Source organism: Gracilinanus agilis, chromosome 4, assembly GCF_016433145.1.
Source record: "Gracilinanus agilis isolate LMUSP501 chromosome 4, AgileGrace, whole genome shotgun sequence".
NCBI lineage: Eukaryota > Metazoa > Chordata > Mammalia > Didelphimorphia > Didelphidae > Gracilinanus > Gracilinanus agilis.
The window spans coordinates 174,329,470-174,344,866 of NC_058133.1; the positions used below are offsets into that span (position 1 = coordinate 174,329,470).

At 44.8% G+C, this 15,397-nt stretch overlaps 1 protein-coding gene across 1 annotated transcript in view; it reads left to right on the top strand.

The window, feature by feature from the left end:
• BCAS3 (BCAS3 microtubule associated cell migration factor) overlaps positions 1–15,397 on the top strand; it is an 881,625-nt gene that overhangs the window by 852,278 nt on the left and 13,950 nt on the right. Inside the window, exons 23-24 of the mRNA XM_044671669.1 lie at positions 2,623–2,790; positions 11,383–11,448. Of these exons, the coding sequence (XP_044527604.1) occupies positions 2,623–2,790; positions 11,383–11,448 (234 nt within the window). The remainder of the gene's footprint in view (positions 1–2,622; positions 2,791–11,382; positions 11,449–15,397) is intronic.

The window sequence follows — 15,397 nt, forward strand, 5'->3', positions numbered from 1 at the left end:
TATTTAGAACATTTTAATAAGGTTGCTAATAACTTAAATGTTTTCCTTTGAAAATCATCTTTTCGTATACTTTGAACAGTTGGCTATTGCAGAGTTGCTGTAGTCAATCAACAAATATTTCTGGTTTTGTATATTTATAGTGTATTTTTATATATTTATATATATTTCATATATCTTGACTATAAGATCTTAATCAGAGAAACTAATTCCAATTTTTTTCATAGTTAACTGTTTCTCTTTGAATTTAATAACATTTCACTTTAAAGAAGCTTTTCAGTTCTATATAATAGATGATTTCTGTTACATATTATGTTTTATCTTTTCTGTTCATCTCTGTTCCTTTCTGGTCAAGAATTCTTCACCTGGACATAGTTATTAAAAAGTATCTCCTTCTCTACAATTTGTCTGGAATATGTTTAGGTCATCTATCATTTGAAGTTTATTGTGGTTTATGTTATAAAGTGTTAGTCTAAACCTAATTTCTGCCAGAATGCCCACTTTATCATTTTCAGAGCACATCCGCATAACAGTAACTTAAGGAATTCTCATGGGAGCCCCATGAGACAAGTAGAACCAGTATTATTATCCTCATCTTACCAATAAGGAAACTAAGGCTCGCAGAATTTACAAATGACAAAACAGGGGCTTTTGACTGGAGCCCATCTGGTCTCCTACATTGTTCTTTGTACTTGCTCACACTGCCTTTCTGGAAGGAACCACATTTAACACACACACCCCTTCTCCTCCCCCATCCATCATGTGTCCTCGGGAGCTCTAGAGCAATGGGGCATTTTATCCCCATTTCACTTATGAAGAAAAAGATGACGTTACTCATGCAAAGTGACACAAGAAAATGGGAAGACCAAGAATTAAACCTAAGGCGTCAGCTACTATATGTCCTTGGACCTTGGGAGCCTTGGAATTTGTTCAGGGAAGATGATTAGGTGTCAGTCCCGTGTGTTCTGTCCTACAGTGCACACACACTCAAGAAGCCCATGACACACTAAAGTAGTGTGACCCGTGTCACGTGAAGAATACACACTTTGGCCTAAACAGAGCCTAACATGCAGTTGCAACTCAAGTATGCATTAGTCCCCTTAGACGAGAAGAGGGATGGAAGGGAGAGGAGCCCCTTCATATCTTTCCCTCGCCCAGCCCTTGTTAGATAGGCCCATTCTCCGGCCTCCAGCTTCCAGAAAAGGCCTCGGGTGTTCATCTCCAAGGGGCCGCCTCCCCTCCTGTGCCCCATTCGCAGAGGCTGCCTGTCCTTTCAGTGCCAGGAATCTGCCCCAATGGTAGACAAGAGATAAATCAAAGGGGTGCCTTTGCTGATGAAATTCAGGAGCTCCCAGTGACCCTTGCTGCTGGTATAAATCCTGGCAGGCCAGGCAGCCAGAGGCCTTTGTCCCAGCCACCAAAGTTCAGGATTATCTGGCCCTCTTTGCTGATGTATGGAGCCGCTGGCTGCCCAGAGTGTTTACTAACGGTTATCACCTCAGTACTTTGGCCATTATCAGAGGCAGGGCCGCCTGCCGGGGGCTCTGGCTCGCACCCTCTCTATTACCACCTGTCATTGGCAGAGGGTGTGCACTGAAGCTGCACAGCCCCCTGTGCTGAGGGGAGATAGTTTCTGAAGGCTGATCAAAGGGGAGAAGCGAGGAGCTGATGGAGAGGACGTGTCTCGTGTACTTTTAACTTTGGGAAACGTTGGCATTTGCTGCCTTTTTTTTTTTTTTTTAACCTTCCTCAGGCTGGCAGGAACCAGGCCCAGTCAATGCAGTGGATTTGGTTACCTAATGGCTGGGGACATGGTATGTGCTTAAAGCAACCGAGCATGACCGTAATCTCATTCCAAGAGGGGAATGGCTTGAAATAAGCCTTCACAGAAGACTTGCTGTATAATAAAGTCAAAATAATTTTAATTTGTACTTTGAAGTGCTCTTGGATGCAAAAATCTAATCTTTGCATTCAGCAGAACACCGTGTACCCTGTGAAGCAGGGGAGCGGCTTCGTTTTGAGCAGCGATGCTCGGGGGCCCCGCCCAAGGCCCTATCACCCATCTCCATCTTGGCCGTCTCCAGCAGGGTGTCGACAGTTGTGTGCATAGTGTGTGAAGCTGCCGGGACAGGTCCTCTCCCAGCTCTTCCCAGTAACTCCCTTTGTGTGGCCAGGCTAGCTATTGCCTCTCTCTGGGCCTCAGTTTTCCTGTCTGTAAAATGAGGTAGATGAAGATGATGCCTACCGTCCTTTCCATCTCCAGTGCTCTCTAGGTCTGTGGCCGCCAGTTTGTGACGTATAACACGTGATATAAAGGGTTGGCCAGCCTTGACATCTCAGTCCTTTATTTGGTACGTGCGAACTACGTGATCTCCGGCAAATGACGGCATTGCTTTCTGCCTCGGTTTCCCCATCTACAAAATGGGGCTAATAGTAGCACCTCTCCCACAGGGGTGTTGGGAGGAAAGTATCACATCGGTGTATTCTGATTTTTCATTCATTTTTATATCTTCATTGCCGATAGTAGAGTCAGAGACTAGAGAGAAAGGGGAAAGGAAAGCTCGGTGGAGAATAGGTTTCCTCTGTGTGTGTATCCGATGTAAGGTTTCCCTTTCCGCGCCCTAGGTACCTTTGATCGGAGCGTGACCCTCCTGGAGGTGTGTGGGAGTTGGCCCGAAGGCTTCGGCCTCCGCCACATGTCATCCATGGAGCACACAGAAGAGGGCCTCCGGGAAAGACTGGCCGATGCCATGGCCGAATCTCCAAGCCGGGACGTCGTGGGATCAGGAACAGGTATAAATTGAAAGCAGGCTGGTGGGTCTGCTTTGGGCAGCGAGGGATGCACACCTGAACGGCTTGTGGTTTTTCAGATTTATTCCTTACCCCACCTACTCCACTGCCAACCCCTGGTTAAAATGCTGCTTGCTGACCTTTTTTGGAAGCCATCAAAATGGGGCCGCTTCTCAGGAGGCTGCCACCTGGAGCAACCGACAGGAAGTCTTGGGTTCAAATCTGGCCTCGGGTACCAACTAGCAGTGTGACCCTGGGCAAGTCACTTGACTCCATTGCCTAGTCCTCACCACTCCTCTGCCCTCCCCCCACCTTCCCATATACCTCCATCCTTCCCCCAACCTCTGGAAAAAATGGTTTTTCACTAGACTTGACTGTATCAGCTTTTGGAATCTGAGCTAATGGAGGCTGCCCCGCTTCCTGTGCCTATAATAACCCAGCTCCTATAAGCCATTCGCACAGACTCCAGCCAGGCTGGACATGGCCCCTTATCCATCAGTCATTCAATTCAAAAGCATTTATGGCCTTTTTGTGTGCCAGGCACTGGCCTAGGAGCTGAGAATACAAAGACAAAAGTAAATGTTGCCTGCGAGAAGTTTACAGTCTAGAGTGGAGACGACACGTACCCACATGGGTAGAGGGATAGGTTCTAGATCTGTGGTAGAGGTAACTGCCGGGTAAGGACGCCCCCTCGGCCCGGGCAAGTTACCACTTTCTGTGCCACTGAGAGAGAGGAGCCTGCAGTAGTGAGACGTTAAGTGATTTGTGCCCAGAGTCCCACAGCCAGCATGTGTCGGAACCTGAACCCAGGTCTTCCCGGCTTTAGGGCCAGCTTTCTATCCGCCGTGCCATGCTGACTTTCAGGGAATACACATATAGGACATACACCGAATGTACCTCTACAAGATATATACAAAATAAAGAAGGTGATTTGGGGAGGGGAGGGAGAGAGAAAGCAAAGATTGAGAAAGACTCTGTGTTGAAGGTCTCCCTTGAGCGGAGTGACTATTCATTATACGGGATTCTTTCCCTGCCCTTCCAAGTCCAAAGGGAATGGGGCCAAAGTTCTTAATGTTTTTGTATCATGGGCTCCTTTGGCGATCTGATAAAGCCCAGGGACCTTTTCTCTGAATAATGCTTCTAAATGCATAAAATAAAATGCATGCTAAGATCACAAGGATCACTCCCCAAAAAATCATACTGAAATGCAGTCATCAGAATATTTATTTTGTAAAGCGAGTTCAGAGACCTCTGGTTGAGAACTGTTGGGCTAGAAAACGACTAGCATAATCCTTCATAAGATCCTCTCACCTGCTCTTCCTAGGACCTACCCAACAGCTTCTCAGAGCACCTTACCCTGATGCCAGTGGTTCAGTTGTCAGCCGTGGGGAGAATTTCGAGGGAGGCGGGCAGTGTTCTGTCTGCCAGTCAGCTATGAGATGCAGACAAATCATCGTAGCCTTAATATGGTCCACAAAATAGGGGGAAAAGGGCTGGGGGTTGAAGATTCTACTGTTCCCCTGATCAAAGAGATGAGACTCCTCTTTGGCTTATAGGAGGGTAGAGTGATGTCATTTTCTTCCCCTCCATGTGTCCCCCCCATCATGACTCAATGTGGATAGCAGTAACTGTGTTCACTCTCTGTATTTTAAAAAGGAAAAGAAAATGGCACAAGGTGTATAGGAGGGTAAGTTAGACTGAGTGCTGTAACATCAGTCCATTTTCTTTCTGACCGTTGACAACTGTAAATAATCTCAGCATTTGCACAGACTCTGGACTGAATATCAGCAGCAATGCCCGCATCCTGGAGTAAGAGCCCAGTGCTGTCCCTCCCTGGGTGCAATATCTTCCCAGAAAGCTCCCTGTGGATACCCTCCCAGGCTAAAGGCAGCAAAGCAGCCGGGGCCATTTAGGCAAGTAAGGAAAAATGTTGGTGTCCCCAGCCGGCAAGCAGAAGCCAGTTCTCTCGGTGCCTCTGATTGCAGCTGCTTCCCTGCCCCCAAGCTCAGGACAACCTCTCGAGATGGCCTGAAGGACAAATGGACAAGGCAGCATTCTCAAGTGGTTGATTGGCTCTGACATGCACTTAATGGCCAGAGATAAATAGATTCCTTTAATGCCTTACCAGTTAGGACATCATTGGCACGGAAATTTGTATAGTAATCAGGATTGATACACTATTTATAATGGTATCAATGAAGAATGGAGTCACTACCCTAAACTCCATTTGCTCTTGTCCTTGTAGCCTTTAATCTCCAGCTATCCCCATTACATGCTGCTCATTAGTATGTGGATTCATATATAGCTGACATTTGTATATCCGATCTATCCTGGGTTCCTCAAAGCTTGATCAAGACTTGCATTCAGGAATGGGTAGCCTATAAGGTAAGTGTTAGCCCAGGGCCTCTTAGATGCATAATGAAGAATATGTGATGGAAAACAAATGAATGGGGTACATACAACTAGGAGGCTCAGTGAATTGAGAGCCAGGAGGTCCTGGGTTCAAGTGTGGCCTCAGACACTTTCTAGCTGTGTGACCCTGGACAAGTCACTTAATCCCAGTTGCCTAACCCTTACCACTCTCCTTTGGAACCAATGCACAGTATTGATTCTAGGACAGAAAGTAAGAGTTTTTAAAAAATGAATGAATGAATGACAGGGTTCCTTTGTACTGGACTTTAAAACCTGGCTTTCCATGGTGCTGGTGACTTTATTAATATAACATAAATTACCATATCAGGTTTGATTTTTAAGTGCATATTCAAAGAGGCTGATTGATTCCTCCTAGGCACCATCCCTATAATATGAATACTGTCATGGCAGTGCCATACAACTGGCTTCCTCCAAGTTCAGCTAGTTGGGTCTTGGAGAATTTAGCACACTTTACATTCAGTGTTGCTTTTTTCTATTACAAATAGAATTATTTATTAAAATAATCAATTGATTGCTGACTCTCATAGTTAGATTTAAAGAAAGAACTATATTAAGAAACAGACAGATACCTAGACATACATTAAGTACTTCTTTCTCCCCAGACTTTAGCTCTTTCACTTAGCTGTTAACTAATTTCTAACAGCTTTTTTTTGTAATGTTCTTTTATTTATAATATAAAAAAGCCTGGGAACAGCTAGGTGGCTCAGTGGATTGAGAGTCAGGCCTAGAAATGGGAGGTCCTGAGTTCAAATATGACCTCAGACACTTCTTAATTGTGTGACCATGGACAAGTCATTTAATCCCTATTGTCTACCCCTTACTACTCTTCTCACTCAGAACCAATACACAATATTCATTCTAAGACAGAAGATAAGTAAAATTTTTTTTAGGCCTGATTCTTTTTTTTTTAAACCCTTACCTTCCATTAGAATCAATACTGTGTATTGGCTCCAAAGCAGAAGAATGGTAAGGGCTAAGCAATGGGGATTAAGTGACTTGCCCAACGTCACACAGCTAGGAAGTGTCTGAGGCCAGATTTGAACCTAGGACCTCCTGTCTCTAGGCTTGGTTCTCAATCCACTGAACCACCCAGCTGCCCCCTAAAAACCTGATTCTTTAAGGATCAGTGTCCCTTTTTGCTTCAGAGTCCTCTCGTCCTATTAGCTTCCTCACCTGACTTTTAGTTGGTTTTTGGCTCTTACTAAGCAACTAATCTCTGTAGTTGAGGGAGCTCTCCTCTATTACACTGGGCTTTGATTCTTATAGTGTTTTTTTCTCTTACACTTAGACCAGACAAGCATGGGAAAAAATATCTCCATTTCCCCACCACCACCACCATTTTTGTAAACCAACAGGGCTCTCTCATCTGAAGCTTCTTTTTTGTGTGTATTGACTCTTTTGCACAGAATGGCAATAAGGCTACTCCTGACTTATGCTGTATAGTTTACAATCTGATTATGCCAGTTTTAGAACTCTTTTAATTTCTCAAAAAGACTATTCCTTTATTCCTTGTGATCAACTGAATTAATCTTCAAATATAGACACATAGTAGTTTCAGTCAACCAACAGTTATTAAATGCCCCCAAGATGCAAGGCACTCAGCTCGATGCCGATTCTTCACACAAGCCGTAGCTTTGAGCTTAAACCAAAAAAGAAAAACCCTGAGGAAATAAATACCATAGGTGAGGTTCTTCCATAAAAAGAATCCCATTTGCTCTCAATATGTCTTGGTCTGTCTTTCAGAGGACTCAAAAATATTATCTGCTATATCCTATTTTAAATTCTGCCCAGTAAAATTTTATTAATAGACTGATCTATGCTGGACCGAAGTTAAAGTTCTAGGAAGAAAATATTTGCTCATTAAATGAAGAGTGGAACTAAAATTTCAGGTGACTTACTTTAAATAAGAGCTATTTTCAAGAATATGAGGGCCATTCATTTGCATGTAAGCAATCAATGTAGTTATTACCAGTTATTTTCATCCATTCGTTGTCGATCCAGAAATGGCCTCTAGTTAGCCATACTTTGTTAGCAGCTAGTTAGAGTAACCTTGAAAGAGATAAAACCGTATCCAGTGGAAATTGACTATAATTCAGACTTTCTTCCAGGGAAAGGATGCCTTGTGGGTCCTTTTTTGAGTCTCTTTGTGAAAACTGATGCTTCTTCAGCTTTGTTCCCTGCTGCCTGATACTCCTAGAACACCTTCTTTCCTGAGGCCCTCAGATCTCTGGCAAACACCACCACTTTGAGCTGGTGACAGCAGGTTGGCTGAGCTCCCAACCTCTTCCCAGCTTTGCCACTATTGGGCCCATTCTGAGTCCTGGGTGTTTTTTGTTTGTGTGTTTGTTTTCCCCATATGGGAGCACCCAAGATGCATATTTAACTGTTACATCTGAGTGCAAACTAGCCTTAGCCAGAAAGTCTATTAGCCACCAAAACTCCCCTTCTCCCTCGGTTGTTGCCGCTTGGGACATCTCTGTATTTGTGAAACTAAAATCTCCACTGTTTTGAGAGCCTGGCCACAGGATTTACTTGCCTCTTTCCCTCATAGTCCATTAAGTGTGGGGTCTTCAGCAATTGATCAGGTAGGAAGGAAGATAAATCCCTTTCTCTACCCCTCAATCCCTATTGGCATTTATCTAACACAATGATTCCCAAAGTGGGTGCTACCGCCCCCTGGTGGGTGCTGCAGCGATCCAGGGAGGTGGTGATGGCCACAGGTGCATTTATCTTTCCTATTAATTGCTATTAAAAATTTTTAAAAATTAATTTCCAGGGAGCTAAGTATTTTTTCTGGAAAGGGGGCTGTAGGCCAAAGAAGTTTGGGAACCACTGATCTAACACATCATCACTACTGGGCACTATATCGGGTCCTGGGGATAGAAGACCTCAAGCAAGACAATCCCTGCTCTAAAGAGCTTATCATTTCCTGACTTTTGAAGTCATAAAAGTGCTATAAATTAGGCAGAGCAAGTAGTAAGTATTCTCTTTGCAAGTGAGAAAACTGAATCTCTGAGAAGTTACATGGCTTGCCCAGGCTCACATAGACAAGGAATAACAGAGGCATGACGCAGATCCAGAGCTTTGGACTTTTTTAAAACCAGCCCTTTCCATTCCACCAAACTCTTCCTCAAATGTAGGCATTTGCTAGCCTTCTCCAATAAGCTAGACTCTTTTCGAGTCTAGAGCCCTGTTGGAATAGAGGAACTTCTTACAAGTAAAGAAGAATATGGGCAGCTGGGTGGCTCAGTGGATAGAGAGCCAAGCCTGGAAACAGGAATCCCTGGGTTCAAATCTGACCTCAGACCTTCCTACCTTGTGATCCTGGGCAAGTCACTTAACCCCCATTGCATCGCCCTTACCACTCTTCTGCCTTAGAACCAATACTTTATGTTGATTTTCAGACAAAATGTATTAAAAAAAAAAAAAAAAGCAGTGCCTGAGGCCTTCAAGATGGCCTCTGCTCCCTCAGAGTGAGCCATAAGGAACCGCTTAGTGTTCCTGTTTTAAAGAGCCACTTTGTTGATTCTTGTGTGTTTTCCTCTGATATAGTAGAACCAGTCTAGGAGACCTTTTGCTTTCCTACCTGCTGCCCAGGTCTTTGGGAGGAATGATTTTGTTCCCTGCCTTTGAAGGAATTTCCTCAAGAAACAAAGGAAAGTGTGTGACCTCCATGTAAGAGTTTCTTCATCTGTTAAATGAGAGAGTTATATTGAATGGTCTCTAAATTTCTTTAATCCCTAAGCTCCAACAGTCTGATTCTGTTCCTAGCAGAGTTGTGTACCATTTAACTCCCAAATCCTGCATGTAGCATTCAGAAGTGTTAAGTTGGGACTCAGTACAGATTTGGGAGTGAATGAATGAATGAATGAATGAATGAATGAATGAATGAAAGGATAGGTGGATGGATGAATGGAAATCAAGGCTGCCAGGATGCCCAGAAAAGGTAAAAGGAGCAAGAAAAAAAATATCATAGGGATGGTTATTATTGACTTTAAGGAACAAACTTAGAAATCACTGGTCCAGGCTCTGTGCTGTGTTTTTATTTTTCCCCTGGAAAGCCCCAAACTGGATTGGAGAACAATTTTTCAAACCTTAGAAAAAGTCTGTGGATTTGTGATTGGGGTTGAAAAGTTTTTGCACTTGTCAATGGGTCCCCCATCACCAAATGGGGACCAGCTGAATAAGGATCACATGTACACGGTGACTCAGCCAAATAGAGAAGAACCTCACATGTCCTGGTATCCTCCTGATAAAGCAGTTGTCCCAGTCAAGGTTGGGCTAGACCTTCTAGAGATGTTGTCAGGATGAATTCTTAAGGGACTTTCCAACTCAAGGGCAGAGGATAGGGGTTGTGGGGAGGTCATAAGAATGAGAAAGGAGAACGAGCAGATGCTTCATCTCTAGTGATCTTGTCAAGCCCTAGAAATTTTTATTTTTTTTTAATAGAAATTTTTTGAAGAATAAGTGGCTAACAAAGGGGAGTCTCTTCTTTTTGTTCCTTCTTTCCTGAAAGGTTTACCATTTTGAACCATCTACTAGTCTCACTGTTTCTAGAGCAAATCTAGTGCACTAGACTTGGAGTCAGAGAACCAGAGTTCCGATCCTATTCATGCTACTTTCTACCTGGGGGATAAGTCATTTGATTTTCCTGGGCCTTAGTTTCTTCATCTGTAAAATCAAATGCTTGGACTAGCTTGCCTTTGAGCTGCCTCTCAGCTCTAAGTTTGGGATCTTAGGATTCCATGGATCTAAGATCCTGGCTGGTTAAAGTTTACTGTCTTCTTATCTTGGGTCTTAGTTTTTATATTCTGGTTTCCTCAGGGCAAATTTTGAGGCAGACCTTTCTTAGGAGTTATAGAGAAGCTACAAAAGGATTTCTACACATATTATACAAAGAATGTTTTCTTTTTTAATTTTATGAACTCCTGCGCTCTCAAGGCCTGTGTTGCAAAACCAGAGTAGATCAGTGTCCCCAAGATGACTGAAATAAGCAAAATCTTGGTGCCTTTAACTTAATTTTTGGGGCCTTTCTGGGCACTCACACCAGGGACAGCCTGAAGCCTATGGTTAGTTTTTAAAGCTTTTCTTGCTCTTCCCTCCTTCCCTATCCCCTCACCCCCAGGCCCTGCTGGGCCCCCAGCCATGGGGACATTTTGAGGTCTTGCTAGTGGAAAAACACTGCTTGCCTTCCACCAGCCCTTCCAGGCCTCTCGTGTCTTACTGGGCTTTCACCATCCTCCCTCAAACTTTTCCCCACATGTATTTTATTTAGCGTAGCTTGATAGCTTTCAAATTCCACCCCTCTTTGCTTAATTGAATTTGGGGAGAATACCCATCTATTTGTTCCATTTGTTCAGGATGCCTTTTTCCATTCTGTGCCCCGTGAGCTCATCCTCCTGTAGTGTTCCCATCATCTCCAGTCAGCCTAAGCACATACTGTCTCCTCCCTGATTTGTGTGGAGTGGTTCTAGGCAATCTCTCTGTGGTGTACATCGTCGCATGCGCATGACAACATACTTGACCTAGGCCCAGCTGCTGTTAGAGAATGGACAGGAACCCCTTGAAAGGTTTGGAGCCTCTTTGGCTTCATATTTTATTCATCTCCAAGTCAGTGAGAGCCAAACGAGGATACATTTAATGCATCATAGCAAGTCTCCGCTGGCATTCCCCAGTTTCCCAGGCAAGCCAGCCAGCCATATTGTAGGGGTGCTGCCAGGCAGGTTTTAACTCCGTGACTTATTTCCTGGGATTCTTGGCCATTGGCCTGCCCTGACCACACAATGCCAAATAAGCCATTTATCTCCCTGCTGCCAGAGACCAAAAACCAGGTACAGAATGGGCCAAGGTGGACTCGTTGCCAACTCCCCTTCCTCCTGACCTATACAGGATGGATGGGGACAGTTTGAGAGGGAAGGAAGGGTGGAGAAATGGATATAAAACCTCAGGATGAGTTGAGGTCTGGGTTCTTCTTTCCTTTTCTCTTGGGTGAAACAAAACACATGAAGACTTGAATTCCCCCCTCACACTTGGAGTCCCTTGCAGCCAAAATAGAGCTCTGAAATGTCTGAAGAGGTATTGTTTTGGTCCCGTGTTGTTTTTCTGACTCAAAGATCCTCCCCCCCCATTTTTCTTTAAAGAAATGTTTTATTTTTAATACAGACACAGCCCTTGACGTAGCAGTAAAAAACATCACCCCCGAGAGACACATGGCTGTGAAATGTTTTGGTATGTAACCGCCCGCCTTGGACCCAGGTCTGACAGATGCACAAAATCAAAGGCTCTTGTTGGTATCGAGGGACCGCCCCATGTCCGGGTTGGCCCCCTGGCTGCTTGTGCTTCAGGAGCCTAGGGGGAGGGGGCTGGAGCCGGGTGGCAGGGGATGGGGGTGAAGGGCAGCCAGCCGGCATACATTCCATCCTCACCATCTATGCGGGCACAATGTGGCATTGAGGAGCTGAGAGAAATGGGTGGGTGGCTTGGGGGGGGGAGTTTTTTTGAGGATCCCAAATGCCCCCCTCCTTTTAAGATGGAAGTCAAATTTAGGATTCTGTTGTGCAGAGCAGGGAGGTCACCAGGCTCTAATGCACTTACCATTGACTGCCCCTCTTGTAGTGCGTCTATTAGTGAGTAATTGGATTTGTACCTATTCATTTGCAGTCCCTGCAGGAGCTCTGAGCTGGCCCCCAGCATAATTGGTGCTGTCTCTATTTTTACATCATTAGATTAGCCCCGACTCCTGGCCACTTGTTGTCTGCGCTTGTCTGTCCATTTATACAACCTAATGTAACACAAAATTCATTACTGATCACATTACTTTCAACTCTGAAGCTAGCCTTGTGATAAACATTTGGTTAACCCCTTCCCGCCCGTGGGACAGGCCAGCAGGACAAATGCACTTCCACTCAGCAGGCAAATCAATATCTTAATACACCAAAGTGGAATTGCATTTCTAGATTTGTTATTCCTCCTGGAGGAGCAAATGGAAAGGCTGGTCTGCACCCGGCGGGATTGAATAATGAATGGGGCCCCGGCACCAGCGGCAGCGTCTGGGCCCCGAGCACAGAAGCCAGCACAGCATCAGCCGTCCCAGGGGTACCTCTGGATGTCGTAGGGGCTTGTCATTTCCTCCTCCACCCTTTTCTGTGGGTTTACAGTCTTGCACGAGTATCCTATGGCCAGGAATGGCAAGTCTCTCTCTAGGGCTCCCTTTCCTTCGCTGAAGGGCACAGGCCCCAGAGAAGCCTGGCCTCTCCCTGTGTCCATAAGAAAGTTGTTCTGGGGCCCCGGCGCTGGCCTCCACACTATGGGGATGGCGTCTCATGGCCATTGTTTGCTCTGCTTGGATGTGCCCTTTAAAGGAAAGGCCATGGAAGCGGATCTGTGGTGGAGGCAAACCTTTTTGTTGCCTTTATTAATTTTTACCAAGACCTTCCTCAAGCCCCATGAAGTCTTGAAAGTTTGTTTACTGTATTATTTATTACTTAAGTTCATTAACAATGTACCGCTCCCCTCCGCCCCCCTTACCTCCAAGACCCATGGGCGAAAACCCAGATGCCGTGAGGATATTAAATTGAATCCAAGGGCCAAAAACTTTATGAACATGCTCATAAAATTTACCTCTAAAAGATAAACAACCCCAAACCATTACCACTAAGGACTTCTTTCTTTCTTTTTCTTGTTAAACCTTTACCTTCAGTCCTAGGATCAATACTAAGTATAGGTTCCAAGAGCAGTAAGGGCTAGGCAATTGGGATTAAGTGACTTGCCCAGGGTCATATGGCTAGGAAGTGTTTTACCAGATTTGAAGCCAAGTCCTTCAGATTCCAAGCTGGGTATCCACTGTGCTACCTAGTCTCCTTCCCCACCCCCTGTGTCTTTCTGAATGAACTGTGTCTATTTAAAGGCAAATGGCCTAGAAAAGTAATGGGCAAACTACAGCCCTCGGGCCAGATGCCGACCCCCTGAATTGTTCTATCCAGCTGTGGGACATTATTCCTAATCTGACAAATATAATGAGTAGGATACAATACAATGAAACTTCGAGAGAGTTGCCTTAGAAACAGACTGACAGATGAGCATTTCCTTTCCTTTGGCCCCCTCTTTAAAAAGTTTGCCCATCACTGGACTAGTAGAATGAGTACTGTACCTAGAGTCAGGAAGAAGCAAGATTTACCTCTGACCCTCAGATTTGTCTTCTGTAGAAAGGGGATGATCATAGCAATGGAACCTACTTAGAAGGATAGAGGAGAGTAGAAAGTAGAGAACTGGCCTCAAAACCAAGAGGATCTAGTTCAAATCCTGTCAAAAACTAGCTGTGTGAAACTGGGCCAATCATTCAATCTCTAGGTCCAGTGTCAGACCTTACCTGTCTAGAAGGGCTATTGTAATGAGATGATGTATGTAAAGTGCCTTCTAAACTTGGAGATGCTACATAAATGTCCTTTTCCATCATCATCATCATCATCATTATTATTTTTTTTTATTATGTCATTTGGAATCTGTGGTTCAGCACACAGAATGACATGATGGGACAAACAGTCTGCAGACCTCAAACAGGTGCCTTTGGCAGCAGCATATGTTAGAGAAAGAGGGTAGGGTCCAAAAGGGGCCTCCTGTTTTAAGGGGCAGCAAGTTAACCATGTTTCCTTTCCTGAGTGCCCCTGCAGCCACCCACCACTCCACCCAGCCCCTTTCTGTCTCTGAGAAACAGCTGTACCAGCTCCCAGTCATTAGCCTAAAGGGCTGTTTATTTCAAAAGGAAAAATACCCCAAGTTATTGAGAAACCCTCGTAAAGCCTGCACTGCGTTCATTAGGAGAAATAGACAAGTAGACGGAGAGGAAGTCGAATGGAACCTATTACCATTCAGGCCATAAATCGCTAAGTAATAGAACTGTAAGCAGAAGACACTGGGTTGGATAAGCATCCATGACCAGGGCAGATTCTGGGAGGGAAGGAGAAAAGAAAAGGGAGGGAGGGAGAGATTAGGAAGACCTTTCAAGGGAAAAGGAGGTAAGAGGAATAAAGCCATCCAAACTCCCCCTGGACTATAGGGCCCTGAGTTTTGGATAGCTCACCCTATGCATTTCAGAGAAGCATGTCCTAGAGCTCCCTGAAAGCAGAAAAATCCACAAATGCTATGCTGTATTTCAAGTTCATTCTCAAGCAGGAATCGCAAGTCCAGAAATGGGGCCTTGTCTCCAAGGCAAGCCAGGGGGATTCAGAAGAGATCAAAGGTTCTTAGAGGTAACAGGGGAAGAACCTCAAGAGGCCCATAGGTGATTAGTCTCATTTCCCTGTGCTCCTCTCACTTCCTTTGTTGCACTTCTATGGGATTTCCACCCCGAAACTGGCCTAAGACTGGATGACTCTTCTCTAGCTTTGGTTGTAGGAAAGATGACATCTCCTGAGTTCTCCAGCGAACTGAGTTTGAAAACCCAATTGGCTCCTTACTTCTTGTACAAAAATCATCCCCTCTTTGGGCAGATTCCAACCCAGGGATGTCTTCTTGGCGATTTCCTTATACTGCTTCCCTGACTGCAGATCAAAGACAGAGAAATCAATAACCCCCATCAAGCTAAGCAACTATTCCTGTCTCTGCCACTTTTACAAGCTGTGTGACATTCAGCAAGTCAGTGAACCTCCCTGAGCCTCCATCACTTCAACCGTAAAATGAGATGTTTGAACCTATATGACCTATAAAGTTCTTTCTAGCCCTTGATCCCTCCCCTACCCACCTAACATGCACCCAATTTCAGGGAATTATAGAGGGCCTATGAAATCAGAATGGCAAAGTAGCCTTCAAGAAGGATTTCTGTCTCTCTTTGCCTCTGTCTCTGTCTGTCTGTCTGTCTGTCTGTCTATCTGTCTCTGTGTGTCTCTCTCTGCCTCTCTTTCTCTTTCGTCCTCTCTTCCTTTCTCCCCCTCCCCCTTTCTTCCTTCTTTCTCTCTCTCTCCCTCTTTCTTTCTCTTTCTCTCCTCTTCCTTCCTTTCTCCTTTTCTCTCTACCTTTCACTCTCTCCTTCCTTCCTTTCTCTCTCCCTCTTTCTCTTTCTCTTCCTCTTTTTTCTTTCTCCTTTCTCTCCCCCTCTTTTTCCTTTCTCTCTCTCTCTCTCTCACACACACACACACACACACACACACATACACACACAGCAATCATAGAATCTATATCA